This window comes from Mixophyes fleayi, chromosome 1 (assembly GCF_038048845.1).
Source record: "Mixophyes fleayi isolate aMixFle1 chromosome 1, aMixFle1.hap1, whole genome shotgun sequence".
In the NCBI taxonomy this organism is placed as follows: domain Eukaryota; kingdom Metazoa; phylum Chordata; class Amphibia; order Anura; family Limnodynastidae; genus Mixophyes; species Mixophyes fleayi.
The window spans coordinates 358,105,564-358,121,832 of NC_134402.1; the positions used below are offsets into that span (position 1 = coordinate 358,105,564).

General features: G+C 36.6%; 2 protein-coding genes across 2 annotated transcripts in view; one reads left to right on the plus strand and one right to left on the minus strand.

Moving 5' to 3' along the window:
• Nucleotides 1–331: 331 nt before the first annotated feature.
• Nucleotides 332–5,779, minus strand: VPS29 (VPS29 retromer complex component). Its single transcript, XM_075178417.1, has 4 exons — nucleotides 5,674–5,779; nucleotides 3,558–3,749; nucleotides 1,189–1,424; nucleotides 332–755 (listed from the first exon to the last, which is right to left on the minus strand). The coding sequence occupies exons 1-4, from the start codon at nucleotides 5,674–5,676 to the stop codon at nucleotides 638–640; spliced, it is 549 nt and encodes a 182-aa protein (XP_075034518.1). The 5' UTR covers nucleotides 5,677–5,779; the 3' UTR covers nucleotides 332–637.
• A 32-nt stretch (nucleotides 5,780–5,811) lies between these two features.
• Nucleotides 5,812–16,269, plus strand: part of RAD9B (RAD9 checkpoint clamp component B) — a 111,948-nt gene continuing 101,490 nt past the window's right edge. The window contains exons 1-4 of the mRNA XM_075211516.1: nucleotides 5,812–6,149; nucleotides 8,710–8,780; nucleotides 9,716–9,865; nucleotides 13,468–13,582. Coding sequence (XP_075067617.1) covers nucleotides 6,116–6,149; nucleotides 8,710–8,780; nucleotides 9,716–9,865; nucleotides 13,468–13,582 — 370 coding nt within the window. The 5' untranslated portion in view covers nucleotides 5,812–6,115. The remainder of the gene's footprint in view (nucleotides 6,150–8,709; nucleotides 8,781–9,715; nucleotides 9,866–13,467; nucleotides 13,583–16,269) is intronic.

The following is a 16,269-nucleotide window of genomic DNA, read 5'->3' on the forward strand; positions in this document are numbered from 1 at the left end:
TAAGCAATCCGTGTACTGACAATGCTTTAAGACAGAAAGAGAAGTACTGTAAATAAACGAAAGTATGCAGAAATTGCATCATGTAGACATATTTAGCTGTAAATTACTAATTTAAGGGACAATAAACAGTACTTAAATAGGTTGCATATTTTTAGCCATTACTTATTTGTGAGCAAACAAAGCCTTTTACATGAAGTGATTTCTGGACGCATTATATATGCTATGCCTCAAGTGGCATCATTATATGGAGAGGCCAGATCTTTTTACCAAGTATAGCCATATGCACGAGACAGAGATCACAAAAATAAAAAAATAAAACCAACATAGCAAATGAGACATAAAAGGCAGCATCTGCCATTTTAATTTGTATTGTGAGTTTGGTAAAGGTGAATGTTAAACATTAAATGTTTTATTTACAGTCTATTATTTATACATATGTATTAATTCAATGTGGCACACTTGTTTTATAACACATGTAAGCTAATAAATCATCACTATAACAGCAGCAGTAATAGAAGAGTTCTTATATTGCAAACAGGAGTACAAAAGCTTACAATAAGCTGCTTAGAGCTATTAACTGATTAAATAATAAATGGGAATGCATGTTAAAGGCCAATGAAAGTTCAAGAGATTTGTTTTAGGACTTCTTGTACTCAATTCTTTCTACTTTGACATCATCCCCAATTAACTGGTACACATATGTAACAACCGTTGAAGCTTGGATATCCATCAGCACAAAGGAAGGTATGATGTTGCTGAAAACAGAAGAAAAAAACAAAACAAACAAAACATAACATGTAATCAATGACTGAAGAAAATAATTCTTTGTGCTTACTATACGAGGATATTCCTATCTGCAATATGTTCTAATGCAAGTTGTAAGCATGTTATAATATTTAAGCATTATAGTATTTTCAAACATCACAGTGCTGTGTACTTAAGTATCCACAGATTATGGAAAATATATACAGCATTAAACCAATATTAGGTTTGTATTAACCTTAATTTAAAACAGACAGTTCATATGGAATTTATTTGCAAAGTAAGTGGTTATTACATTTTTAGGGTATATTTTTCCTTGAAGCGGATGTTCACCATAATAAAATGCAATCATCCAGTACATGACCCAAGGTATACTTCCATATTAGAAACAATGAATGACCAATAGGTAACATGCTAATGACTTACTTTTCTAGTGCATTGTAGGCTCCTGTGGCAGATCCTGGGTTGATATAAAACTTGTTTTCATGCTCAAATGCCTCAAATTTATGTGTATGTCCTGAAATCATAATATCTACATCAAGCTGCCTTTGCAACAGTGCCAAGCTAGCCATGTCACCCCATGGAATGACCTGATGACCATGGATTAGCCCAATCTTAAACTGACCAACAGTCACAACCTTTTGTTCTGGGTAGTTTAAATTCTGGTAAAAAAAAAATAGAAATAGAGACATTGCATTAAAAAAAACAAAAAAACAAAAGAACAACTATAAAGGATTATGGTTATTCTAAATCTGCTTGCCCCTAATGGAAATTAAAACGTTAATAAGGCAAATAAAAACCATGATCTTTTTGCTGTAGATTCATATAGATGATGATGGCTATAATTGTCTAATTTCATCAAAGTCAAACACTGTTCCATTGTAATCTCGATGGATTTTACAATAGAGTGGGCCTGGCCAACCCGTGTCTCTCCAGCTGTTGTGACACTACAAGCCCCAGCATGCTTTGCCAGAAGATAGCCAACCGATAGCTGGCAAGGTGTGCTGGAACTTGTAGTTTCACAACATCTGGAGAGCCACAGGTTGGTCAGGCCTGCTATAGAAGCTATGTTGCCGACAAAGAATAACTAATTGAAATAACCGACACACTAGGGCTAGTTAACCAACACTGCATATAGAAGAAACTTTAGACCCACAGTAACTAATAAGAAAAAATATGTTATCTCTCTAATGCATGTTAAACCATGTAAGGGTAAGTGTCCAATTGTGTGTGCTATGGTGTAGTGTAAATTTTGCACTTAGATGCAAGGTTTGTAAATGAGCACTATTATATTTTTAGGATTGTATTTAATGCACGAGATAACACATGAGTGCAATTACCTGCATTCAAATAGGAAAAATTTAAAAAATATAGCAAGAACTTAAATCATAAGTATTGCATACAGGAAATGCTGCATCAACTGGCCACAATTCATTACTATATCAATCTAAAGTTCAATCTAGCTCTGTTGAAGAGGGCTAAATGAATTGTGTCCTCTAGCAGAGCGAGCCCCAGTGTAGTTGGTGTCCAAGCTGCAGGTAAGGAGACAACCAAATATTAAAGGATCTTTTCCAAAAGTGGATAACCCCTTTAATTTTTTTTAGAAAACAAATAAAAAGGACATTCATTTGTCTTTACATAAACCATAGAGAGGATTGTTAGAAGTGTAAAGCAGGCAAAACACATAGGTGCCCAAACAGGATGAGATGTGCCTATCTGGACCCTCAGGCTGAGCAGCTGGATCAGTTACATCACTAGGCTCCTTTGATGTGGTTGGATGATGACTGCACACACCAGCCAATAGAGGTCATTTTCCAGACACATTTATCAGAATACCCAATAATGAGCAGATTAATTTCAATTAGATTATAATCAAACATGGTGGTCGTTTTCAGGCCACATACTCTGCAATAAATCAATCTAGTTGCCCCTTTTCAGAGCAGGTGTTGTCAGCGTTGGAACCCTCAACAATAAATAATGCACTATAACTCTTCCTTATTTACATAGTCATAGCTATTTTATATTGAACAGTATGATTCCACAGATCCACAAAAATTACTTATTAAAATTCACCCTAGAAATATCTGACAGATATAAGATCTGTATACACAGCAACATAAATATATGGATTAGATGTAACATTATACTTTCATGGCTATTTATGAAAAGAGAATTTCTTGGAAATGTACATCCAATCATGTGAGTGCAACATAAACTGAACCCTTTGAAAAGTGTAGTCTCACGTGAGCTATAGAACTGCGTTGTGTGTGTGTGTGTGTGTGTGCGCGCGCAACAGGAAGTGCGGAGACCCATTATGTATTTTGTTTAGTTACAATCCACTGCAGCTTTGTAGTTTGTACGAAACTTCTCTAAATAAAAGTGGAAATCATATACATACCAAGATCCAAGCAATTCCAGCTACATGTATCTTTAATGGCATTAAACACTGTCCATAGTGGTGAGGAAACAGTCTATAAGCAACTGTAACAACTGGAAGCTATAAATTATATCTTGTAAATGAGTTTGAGTTCAGAGATCTTGTGAAATGAGTGTAATTAGCCTGATCACATGTGTATTCGTACGGAAATATAATATATATATATACACACACACACATACATATATATATATATATATACACACACACACACACACACACACACACACACACTAAACATATCACAGCACCATATAGCCAGTAACAGCAAATGCACTGCTTGTAGGAATTTAAAAACATAATTTTGTGTAACTATCCTTTAAATATATATAAGCAATAAGAGATAATAAATGAGAACCTCGTCAAAATCTCCTCTGACAATGTGAACATCCCCAGCCAGTGTCTTGAGGTAGTCATAGCTCTCCTTGGTGCAGAGATTCCCGGAGCACAAAATATGTTGTATCTTACCAGGAACAAGCAATTTTTTGAATTTCGCAGGTAAACTGTTACAGCGATGAGGGATGTGTAGATCTCCTAATACCAAGACCAACTACAGAGTTTGGGGAAAAAAAAGTTAAGAGCAATACATATGAATTATACAAGGATGTAATACCAATCAAAATATGAAATTAGTACACAGAGAAAAGGTGCATCCATTCATAGTGAGGATTTGTTGGAATATCTTGGCTCTCAGGAATAACGAAAAAAATAAAAAAATGAACAAAACAGATTGCAAAAAAAACCTATTTAAAACAAATGGATTAAATCACTAATAAGAGGAAGTGTATTAATAAATAAACATGATATGAAAAGTATGATTTGAACAAACTATGGGACTGCTCAAACCTACAATCATGGAAAAAAAATGTTGAGTTGTGAGCAGCAAATACCTGGACATTGGCATCACCAGCACAAAATGAGGTCACAGAGATATGCAGGTTTATGTGATTGTTAATATTTATAATGCAATCTAGACAAAGCATATTATTACTGGTTCCCTCTTATAGAGTGGATGCATCTTTAAACATAATTAATTTGTCAAAATACTAACTATGATAAATTGTTAATCAATAAATGCATTCTAAATAATAATTATGTGCATAGCTGGACAAATTTTAGAGCTAAATCTGACATGGCTGATGTGATTTGAGCCAGTTTGATCAGAACTCCAAATGGTCGACTTTCCAAGTTCCAATAAAATAAAGTAAGCCAATCTAGGGTCTACATCAATTGAAAGTCTGACGAATATATGAATCTAAGCAATGCAAGACAAATTTATCTTTAACAAAATAACAGATTGGTTTTGCTCTAGCCATGCAAAACAGCACATGACAAACACAAAAGACAGCGAGAGTATTAAAGTAATACAGGACACTGTGAATGCAGCTATCCCTGATGTAAGGTTTCTAATTATATTTCCTATCAAAGTTTATATGTAACTGCTGATCAATAATACTATGCAGATTATATCAACAATTGATTTTTGTTTTTTTAAAAAAATAAGGGTTTGTATGTGTTACCTACAGAAAAAAAAAGTTTTAGCTGGAAAGGAGTTGGTAGTTGGATGTGAGCAGTATTAAATCAATAGTTTTTAATAAGATAAGTATTTATATTAGAGAGGGATAGGAAGGATCCAAATCATTACCTCACCAGTGTTAGTGCACAATTAGAGGAAACTTACTCTGTGCCCAGGCTTATGGAGGAGTTGATTGCAGACAGGGGAGTATGAAAGGGTGAAACATGAGCGATGTTAAATAAAAGAAAGCAAAAGAAAATGGGTGACAAATTAGGAAAATGAATACAAAAATAATCATCGACTTGGGATGTTAAGAGAGAAAATGATTTGAGATTCCTTTAAATGCTGAAAATAAAAGATGTTCTGATGGAGGCATATTAAATAAAGAATTTTACATTGTTACTAGTATAGTAAATACGTATAATTTTATGTTAGCTGCAGGGCATAAACGTCCATAAATAATGACATTTTCAGATCAAGGAAATCGTAGGTGTTATGATCAAGAATACATTAAAATATCATTACATAACATAGTATATACATTACATGTAAATAAAACCGCACATATTTGAGACGGATTACAGGCTGGAAAAACTAGACACAATTACATTATAGGATGTTATAATAACTACATATTATTCGTGCAAATACTTTATTAAATGTAAGTTCAGCTTTATTCAATTGGAAAATAAGTGGCCTGTAAGGGCAATTGTGCACAGAGATGTTGCAAAGAGTGTGTATTGCTCGGCTTGTCTGTGATCATATGACTACACCAACACCCTTCTGCAATCACTTAGAGGCACAGGCCCCTAGTCACTCCATGCCCGTAATGCGGCAATTCTTTCTTCCTGTTCCAGTTCATACCCAACCGGCAACCACTGCCTGCATATGGTAAAGAAGCTGCGTAAAATAATAACCGAGGTTTCGGATTACTGAACGCTTCATAGCAAGGTCTTACCATCCTGCACCCCGGAGCCGTCAGTCAGACTGGAGGTAGTGAGCAAGCACTTTGACCAATAGGAAAGCAACAACCTCTGCCAGTCACAATATGGCGTCAGAGCGAATACAAAAGTCTCTAACATCGACCAATCGGAGAAGGAGCCGTGGATGTAATAAATACGGAAGACGGGAAGTGCCAAACTTACACAACATTAGACAGATATAGCAGCGCGTACTTGTTCCTGGTGTGCGCGCGACTTTCCTCGAGTGCACGCTGCGTCACGCGGCTGTGTGGGTCTCCCGCGGTTTTGAAGTACGGTCGTCACGTGTTGGTGCCCAGGACCTAGTTACTGCCATCAGTATCAGTATCAGTATCAGTATCAGTATCAGTGCCAGTGCGCAGTGCTGTGTATCAGTAGTAATCAGCCATAGTCAGGCCCTGTGCCATTTCTGTGCGAAAAATGAAGTGTGTGATTCCAGGGGGACACTTGAAAGGTATTAAAAAATGTAATACGGCTAGCAGCCTTGTAAACTGAGGAATATTTTTTACAATGAGACTTGGGAAAGATTTATCAGAAAGCTAAAGCAAGAGGTAAAATGAGGTGCATCTGATAAATATCCGATAACTATAGATATCACAGCAAAATGTATTTATATAGCACCAAGTTCATACTTTGCAGCATTTTTTCCACACCTGCCTACAACTTAACACAGTACTGTATATAGTTAGATATATAATCAACTTTTAGCAAACAGTAGATATATAAATAAAAATAATATCTTACTTTTTACTACAAATATCAGTTTCATTGTTCACAGATTTTTATAGTACAAAGTGTAAGCTGTTTTTTGCTTTTTTTCCCCCCATACAATTTATTATAAAAATTCCTGTAATGGTTAAAATTCCTGTCTAAATTCTGTTTTTTAGTTCTAGTACAGTGTTGAAATTTAATAATTGGACAACGGTGGTAATTAATAAGCAAGTCCAGAGATGTGATAAAAGAACCAGTTTATACAGGTCTAGAGGCTGGAGCCTGAAGAAGGACACCTGGCCACCTCAAGGAACAATGATCAGAGGAATTAACCAATGACACGTTGAGTTCTTGGGAGGACATGACCCATCGCCCTATGAATGTGGGCCTTAATACTGTAACTGTATCTTTGTGATGTGGTGGCTTAGTGGTTAGCACTTCTGCCTCACAGCACTGGGTGCATGAGTTTTATTCCCGACCATGGCCTTATCTGTGTGGAGTTTGTATATTCTCCCTCGTGTTTGGGTGGGTTTCCTCCGGGTGCTCCGCTTTCCTCCCACACTCCACAGAACATACTGGTAGGTTAATTGGCTGCTATCAAAAATTGATCCTAGTCTCACTCTCTCTGTGTGTATGTTAGGGAATTTAGACTAAAAAACAAGAACAACAGCGCTAAATTACAATCCAGGGTCAGTAGTACAAAAAAAAGTTCAAGGACCAAGGCAGAAGTAAAATCCCTATATTTATTGTACATACATATAATTATAATATGGATCCAATATAAAACAAGGAGATAATACTCCTATATATAATATAAAAAGGAACTCCTATTAAGAGTAGAACCAATCATATGCGCAAGCACAGCAACATAAAACACTAGTCTTTTTTACAAAATCCACAATCACATAAATGTCTGGGGGCCTATAATGGAGATAATGTATGCACTAGATTAGTAGTATCTGGATTAGTAAACCTATTTCAAGTCCAGTGAAAGCCATCGGTACTCACGGTCCCCTTACTTCCTGCTTGTTTCACGTCTCTCCAAAGTAAATTTTTATACAGCTATCCGCTGTTGTATCCACAGTGCATTATAAACTTAAATCATCCTAGCGGTCTTGGTCCGCAGCTCTCCCGTGACTCACCGCTGTCAGCATGTAGCGATGTGTGCTGTGTGCCAAAAAAATCTGCCCGGGCAGAGACAAAGAGTAGTGTTAGATGGTTCCTCATAAAATTAGTCCATAGTAACCTGTCAGACAGACAGCCAAATCCGGTTACTATGGACTAATTTGTATTGGTCTGCATGCTATTGCATCCTGTGTGTCATCTCCACTGTCTAGTGGTAATGCTTCACAGAACATTGCATTCTGTCTCCAGCATCTCCTGTGTCTATACTCTCTTCCCCTAGGTGTCTATCTTTCTGCTGCTGGCGATTGTTTGGCAAATTTGATTTGTTACGCTGTACACACCTTATTACGTATTCAGCCTCCACTTATTTCCCTTTTTCTGTACCCCTACCCCCCCCCCCCCACCCCTAATCTTGCAACACTTTAATAAAAGTTTTAATGGAATAAAAAAACTTTTAAATTGTTATTTTCCCATTTTGCTCTTGTTAAATAGACTAGTTTTTTTGGCATCATTAAAGTGATTTAATACACACCGATAAAGTTTTTTTTAAATTTGTATGACTCCAGTTCACAAATTGCAAATTCTCAACACTGTTTTTCACAGCACTTATAAAGGACTGCATCTCCATGTATAAAATATAATCAAAGAATGAATCTTTCATATCTAAATGTAAAAAAATGGCAAAAAGGAGACTGTGCAGATCTAGAGTGTGATATGCTTTCGTTCTAGCCTCCTGTAGCCAACTTACACCAGTTTCTAATTATTCTATATTGCAAATATAGAACTAAAATTATACTGTTTGCATGATGAAACATGGGATTGGTATAATTCATACAGTGATTTAATACACTCCAGATTTGGTCAAGTCAATATACAGTATGCGGGTCAGTGTGAAACAGAATATCTCTAGGTGTGGCGGATGCAAAGCCTAGAGTTTTACATGCTTCCATTTCGGGACCTCTATGAACACCTGTCAAGGTGCTTGAGATCTATGATGGATCTCATCTACAAATTGATTTCTTATTCCTTTGCCTAATATTACAGTGTTGCTAATACATGATTATGTATGATAATAATACATTTTGAAGGTGGTTTGTTCATTGATGTATTTTTTTTGCATTATGTGCTAGAATTTATTATAACATTACCAACCTGTATGCTTGCTTCTCTTTTGTTAGTGTTTGGAAAAGCACTCCATTCCCTTTCGAGAATTGGTGATGAGCTGTGGTTTGACCCATTAGATAAAGGTGTAAGTTTTTCTTATTGCATGTCATAAATTACCACTGTTGTTATTTGTTACTCATGCATAATGTTAAAGATAAACAGTGCAACTGAAAATTGATGAAGAAATGTAACATTAGTTGAAAATTATACATCTGTCATTTAATTGTATTCATGTTAATTTTTAATGTAGGTAATGTTAATGCTTTCTTTCAATAAATGTATGTTCAAGGCGATGAAACTTGAGTTGGAGGGAATTTGACTGCTTATTGTTCCTTAATGTTATGTTTTACTTTGTTATTCTATACTGCTATGGCATGCCGTTTGCTACCACATTTCACAAATACTACATACAGTGGTTTGTTCCATGAGCTGCTTTTAAATGCACATGGCTGAATAGCTGCTGTGTAGGAACCACTCAGCAGTAGACTAGATCTTACACAGTCTACATTTAATAGGGCATTTACCAGGGTGAGTAGGCATTAAAGAGGACTACTTTTCAGGATGCTATGATGCCTTGTCCCCATCTGTGTCAATCTTTAGCATACCTGCCAACAATCCTGTTTTTTTGCTGGACAATACCAATTCCAGTGGGCATGAACTGGATGGTTTTGGGTTATGGCCTAAATTGTCCTGATTTTGTAATTGGAAATGTTGGCAGGTTTTCCTTAGCATTCTGCATTACCACACATATCTAAGCCCACAAATCTAAAGCTGATATGTGCAATGATTTTGAAGTTATATGCCTTTAAAGTTGCAATTTTTAATGAAAAACTTGCTTTTAACGTTTTTTTAAATTGCAATTGTAGCTCACCTGATTAAGCTAAATAGTTGCAGATGCCACCCGGCTGGCAATTTGTTTTAGGAAGAACACTGTTATTGCATATTTGTTCACTCTTTGTTCTTACTTAACAGATTATAATCGTTGCTTGCTTTAACATAATATACTTTCTATATGTCTAGCTTGCCTTGAGAGCGGTTAGCTCTTCCAGATCAGCATATGCCTGTGTCGTCTTTTCATCCTTCTTTTTTCATAGCTACCATAAAGCATCTATTCATGAACAAGGTCATGGTGATGTTCTTTTGCAACTAAATTGCAAATTTTCAATGAAGGCAAGTAAAGTGTTAATAATTTTCACTTATATTAAGAGACAGTACATTAAATACAATTTGTAAAATGTGTAGTACTGTGATTGTAAATATAATTTTTTAATTAAACAGTCATTAGAGACAATCAAATGATAAAAGTCCATGCAACATAAAATATGTGTTTTTCCAAAAGTTAAGAATCATGGCCAGCTTGCGCTGCATAAGAGGAGCAAGACGCAGAAAAGTGGGACATGCTCCAGTTATCCGGGTACATTTCTTAGTTACCACGGTTTCAAGGAGTGACCGCTTCTCCTACACCCGCTTACGCGATTACATTATCATATGGGGTGGGGGTCTGGACACATGAGAAGCCCTCGAGGATAATCGTAGTTAATGGCCGCAATACCCTGCATATATACACAGCTCCAGTGCATTCGCATTAGTGCACATGCCCTGGATTGGCCCACACACATTGGACAGGAAGACCAGTTGCTATGACTCAGGCGCCCACGTTTGGCCAATGACATCATCACGCACATATGGCTAAAAAGAGCCTGGGAATGTAGGTCTGGGCTTCTCACTTCTTGGACTGCAGAATTTCCTTTAAAATTAGAAAACATCTTTTTACCTCCTCCATTTTTTCCTTATTCTCCACTCTGATTATTGTTTATGGGAAAATGATTAATGTTTATGGGAAAAGCATTATTGTTTAAAGGACCAGGATTACGATGGAACCAAGATTATTATTATTACAGTTTGACAAGGATTACGAGAAAACATGGGAATTATACATACACATAGAGATAGTGAACATATGGGAGATGAAGAAAGAGATCAGCAATGGAAATTTATGTGATCTGCATACAGATATTGTATCATCTATGTTGAACTGCGTATGTTTTGTGTGTAAGATTATGGTTTTGCAGATATAGGTTTTAACATTGTTGTATACGTAAAATTTATATTTATATATATTTATATACACTCATGGCTACTTTCTTAGGTTACATCTGTACATTACTACAAATATCTAATCAGCCAATCATGTACCAGCAATTCAATACATAAAAGCATGCACATATGGTCTAGAGGTTCAGTAGTTGTTCAGACCAAACCCCAGAATGGGTAAGAAATGTGATCTAAGTACTTTTGAACATGGTATTGCTGCCAGACATGGTGGTTTGAGTATCTCAGAAACTGCTGAATTCCTAGGATTTTCACGCACAACAGTCTCTAGAGTTTACAGAGAATGGTGCGCAAAACAGAACACTTCCAGTGAGCTGCAGTTCTGTTGGTGAGAATGCCTTGTTAATGAGAGAGGTCAAAGGAGAATGGCCAGACTGGTTCAAATTGGCAATAGGCTACTGTAAACCAAATAATGATTTACAGCAGTGGTATGTAGTAGAGCATCTCTGAATGCACCACACACTGAACCTTGAAGTGGATGGGTTACAGCAGCAGAAAACACACCGGGTTTCACTCCTGTCAGCTAAGAACAGGAAACAAAACTACAGTGAACACAGGCTTGCCAATATCGGACAGTTGGAGAGTGGGAAAACATAGCCTGGTCTGACGAAACTTGATTTCTGCTGCAACATGCAGATGTTAGGTTCAGAATTTGACATAGTCAACATGAATCCATGGATCCATCCTGCCCTTTGTCAACGGTGCAGCCTGGTGGTGGTGGTGGGGTAATGGTGTGGGGAATGTTTTCTTGGCACACATTAGGCCCCTTTATAACAACTGAGCTTCATTTACATGCCACATACAACCTAAGTATTGTTGCTGACCATGTGCATCCCTTTATGGCCACAGTCTATTCATCTTCTAATATCTACTTTCAACAGCATAAAGTGCCATTTGACAATGCACACATCACCTCTACAGAAAACAGGTTCCTCTTAGCGCTGCATTGTAATGTTAAGGTATCTGTGCTGCTCTGACAAAAAAAGATAATAATAGCCAAAACACTCTTTAGTGTTAGTATGTAAGTTGTAAGAAGTTTTGCTTCTTTTGCATTATTGAACTCTTGTCACTTAATATTTACTTATGCGAGGGTCATTCTGTTACTAACTTACCTTATTTACACAATTACTCTTATCAGTTGCAGTTTTATGAATCTGAAAAAAGTGTACACAGTTTTTTTATGTGTATATTGTTTATTGCTTTGTTTAGATACTTTGTCAAACCTGTGTTTTACTCAAATTCCTTAAAACATTCTAGCATTATATACTTCTAGCATCTAGTCTTCCTCCTTACACTTACATTCTCACCACCTTACACACTAACACGTCATCTCAAGCTGGTTCCACAAACGTGTCACGGTCCGTAGACTGGATAGGTGCCCAGTGGCAGGGAGGAAGGCTGGCTAACAGGAGATGAGATGGAATAAAGGTCAAACAAGCCGGATTCGGTACACAGAGGCGTAGAGGTCCAAAAGGTTGAGGCAGAAGCGAAGTGGATGGCAAGCCGAGGTCGGTACACGTGTAGTAGATGCTGGTAGACAGGAACAGCAACAGGAGCAGGAGCTAGATCACAGGCACAGAGCACAATAATCGGGCACTGGAGACAGGAACTGGCCAGGCTTTTATAGGAAGTCAAGAGGTGGAGCCAAGGCATGCTGGTAGATCAGGAGATCACTGGAACTGATCTAGAACACTGAATAAATGCAAAGAACTGTCCAGCAGCTAGAATAGCTCAGTCAGCAAAGCAGCAGTCCACAGAGGCAGAAGCCCTGGTTTCGAATCCTGACAACATGACTTTGAGTTCAGTGTACATCAATGGCTTTCACAGTCAACAGATTTCAGTCAGGTAGAGCACTTTTCTGATGTGGTGGAACAGCCTACAAATCTGCAACAAATGTGGGATGCTATCATGTCATCAAGGACCAGAATCTCTAAGGAATGTTTCCAGCACCTTGTTGAATAATGCCAGGAAGGATTTAGGCTATTCTGGGGCAAAGAGGGGTCCTAACCAATACTAGAAAGGTTTATCTAATAAAGTGGCCTCTGCACTGGGCTTTCTAGTAAATATACAGGTTTGGTACAGTGACAATTGAGAAAAGAACTCGAGAAGAACTTGAGTTTGTGTGGTCTAAATAATATAAGGGGAGGATTGAATGCAATTAAAAAATGAGGAAAAGTACAGAGGTACCGAGTGTTTAGTAACATTTTTAATATGCTCCACTTTCTGGAGGTACGATGTGCTGTACACGGAACCTGGTACACATGGTGACTTGATTTTTACAAACTCTGCATTAAGCTGTTATTATAATAAAAGCCCCTTTCTGGATTTTCAATAAATCAGTTAGGCCAAGAAAAGTGTGTATCTCAATATGTTTTAAACTTCTCCATTCATTGTATATGGTGTAAACTTACAGAAATTTTGTATATTTTCAGGGCTGTTTCTGCTTTTCTACTTTGTAGGTTGTTACATTTGTGTAGTATAGCAGTCTCCAGCTTTAGCTGCTACAAGTCTGAATTGCTTTAAAAGAGCTTGTTATTGTGCTTGTTTCCTGTAATTTGACTTATGCTGAATCAATGTGCAACACTTATTATAATCGTTAAAACTGTGGTGATGTATCATTTTGCCGTTGCAATTGCCAAACTTGCATTTTTGTGTTGCAGTCTCTTCTACCGGTATTTAGATGTTTGAGCACATTGGAGAGAAATGTGGAAAAATGCCACATTTACATAAATTTCAATTCATGCCACATGGTTTTTCATTTTCTCTGTAAGCATGGTAAGTAAAAATATTTAAGTAATATATTATTATATATAATCATTAATTAATAAAATGCTTAGTTTCATATTTCCTAAAAGAATATAGCAGCACATTGTTCCTGATCTGTTTTACATTGAAATTTAATTAGTTACAGATATTTAGGTTTTTTTGAAGACAAAGTAGTCATATTAAATAGTACTAAAATAATACAATCTCTATGGTCCCTACTATCTGTCTACCTCAACAGACATGTATTATTAAAGGGTATCCCAAAGTTATCGTATTCACAATGCAGAAATATGGCAGGCAGAATTTACAGATAATGTGGAATGCACGTGCAAGTGTAGCTGGCAATTGAAAATGTTGCACACAAGTGTATGCGCATGTACGCTATGATCGGAATTGAAAATGCATCCATATCTGAATGAGTAGCAGTTGCATCCACTAGACAACAGACACACTCCTCAGATACTTACATCCAACTTCTGAATATGTACACAAATCTTTTATTTGCCATTAAGCATCATTTAAACTTGATTAACCTAGCTAACACAGCAGGAACAACTACCTGATATTAGTACAAAAAAACAATAATTTTATTTATCTTTGCTTTAACATGCTTGTCAAATGATAACCTATTGTCAAGCGACTATTAAAGACTCCGTGTTTGCGAATCATTTGCAAACCTCTATTTATAAGCGGTTTCCTAGTTCGTTTTTCTTTATCATCCACTACTTACACCTGCCTCTGACCACCTGAAAATAAAACTGCTTTAAGGAATCGCAGGCGCAGCAATAGCGCCGAAGAGGAATAAGGGAGGATGGTCGCTAGGCAGCCCAATGCAAGTGACATGAAGAAAGTGCAGACAACGAAGTCCGTCCTATTTTGTTACAGCTGAGCAGTGCAGGTAGCCACTCAGGGAAAGGAGGGGGCAGGGGGCAAGACAAGAAGCAGGACAAGGTGAGAGTAGTTAAAGGAGAGGGGGAAGGAAGCTTATTATACATAGTTTTTCAGTTTTAATTTAACTGAGGAAGAACTGGACGCTCTAGGGCATCAGCCCTGGGGCTGGTAAATATGAATTCCTAAATTCAAATGAAAGATAAGGAAATTTTAAACGATGAACTTTAAAAAAGAAAAAAAAAAATCATTCATTTTATTTTGATTAATTTAGCATTGTGTGTCCTTTTAATACTACAAAGTAAATACATTAAAATAAGGAAGCTATGTAGTTTGAACTAAAGTATAAATGTTAGAGGAATTGTATTGCACTCAGATAGCAATTGTTAAGCAGAGAGGCCGGGTTAGGAGACTTGCAAGTTAATGTGTGTAACAAAATAATACTATCTAAGGTGGGACAAGGCAGAGGCACAATTGCTTAGTTCAGGGGCATAATTTGGACTCTGTTTTTGTTTTTTGTTTTTCTGTTTTATTTTTGTTGATATACTTCAGGCATAGACCATGCTGTTGATGCTAACAATTAGCCTCCCCCTTTCTCAGACATTCTTTTGTTTGATGTGATTAGTTAGGAGACAGGAAGTGAAATTGTATGTAGATCGGGCTGAGTACCAGCAGGGGACAAGGTTAAATCCAGGCTGTGGTTACAATTACAATAAGGAATATATGTTATTATATACATTTATTTCTTAATAGTAAGATTTTTAGTCACTCAGAATATATACATGCTGTGGGTTCTTTTCCTTTATCTATTCCGTCCACTTCCCGGTCACATGTCTGTCCTGTGCTGATGTAGTTTTATAGATACTCTACCTTAAATTACTATTATTACTACAGTGTGATATATATATATATATATATATATATATATATATATATATATATATATATATATATATATATGATACTACCTTACTGATACTTATTATATTACAGACATTAGGTGCAGGTCTGCATACATATATTATTTATTATTATACTGTAAGACTATTAAATGTATTCAACGTTCCTCAACCAAATGCATTTTCATTACAAGTTGAATGCAAATATATTTATGCTGCACAGGTTAATTTATTACGCAGTTAGACTCCTTTAAAATATATCATTAGCAGCATTGAAGTCATTGCTTATAAGCTGCACTCATTATCAGCATTAATAATAGTGCATATGCATATATGTTATGGTGTTGGGCTAAATATAGCAGGCATATATATTTGTAATTTGTAAAATACTGATGTAGAACAGTAACTAAATAATAGGTACGTCAGTGAAGGCTGTAGATAATTTAATGTGGTTAAATACCGTAGTAGCGGTATAACAGGGTGTGCACTGGTCACTTTTCGTGTTTTGGGTTCTGATTACCTTGAGGTTTTGGGTTTGAATGGGTTTTGCCAAAACACCCCACTCAAGGTTTTGGTTCTGATTTTGGGTTTTGGGTTCTGATTTTTTTTTAAAAAAGCATAAAAAGTGCTAAAATCCAGATTTCTGGATTTTTTTCACTCCTACGCTATTATTAACCTCAATAACATTTATTTCCTCTAATTTCCAGTATATTCTGAACACCTCACACCTCACAATATTGTTTTTAGGCCAGAAGGTTGCACCGAGGTAGCTGGATGACTAAGCTAAGCGACACAAGTGGGCGGCACAAACACGTGGCCCATCTAGGAGTGGCACTGCAGTGGCAGACAGGATGACAGTTTGAAAAACTAGACCCCAAAGAGCACATAATGCCAAAAAAAAAGGTGCAA

What these genes read in the sequence shown, in the direction of transcription:
- VPS29 (XM_075178417.1), bottom strand. An exon ending in TCAGAGGAGATTTTGACGAG is followed by an intron (nt 1,425 to 3,557) that starts GTTCTCATTTAT and finishes TTTTTTTACCAG; the next exon opens with AATTTAAACTACCCAGAACA. An exon ending in GCCTACAATGCACTAGAAAA is followed by an intron (nt 756 to 1,188) that starts GTAAGTCATTAG and finishes TTCTGTTTTCAG; the next exon opens with CAACATCATACCTTCCTTTG.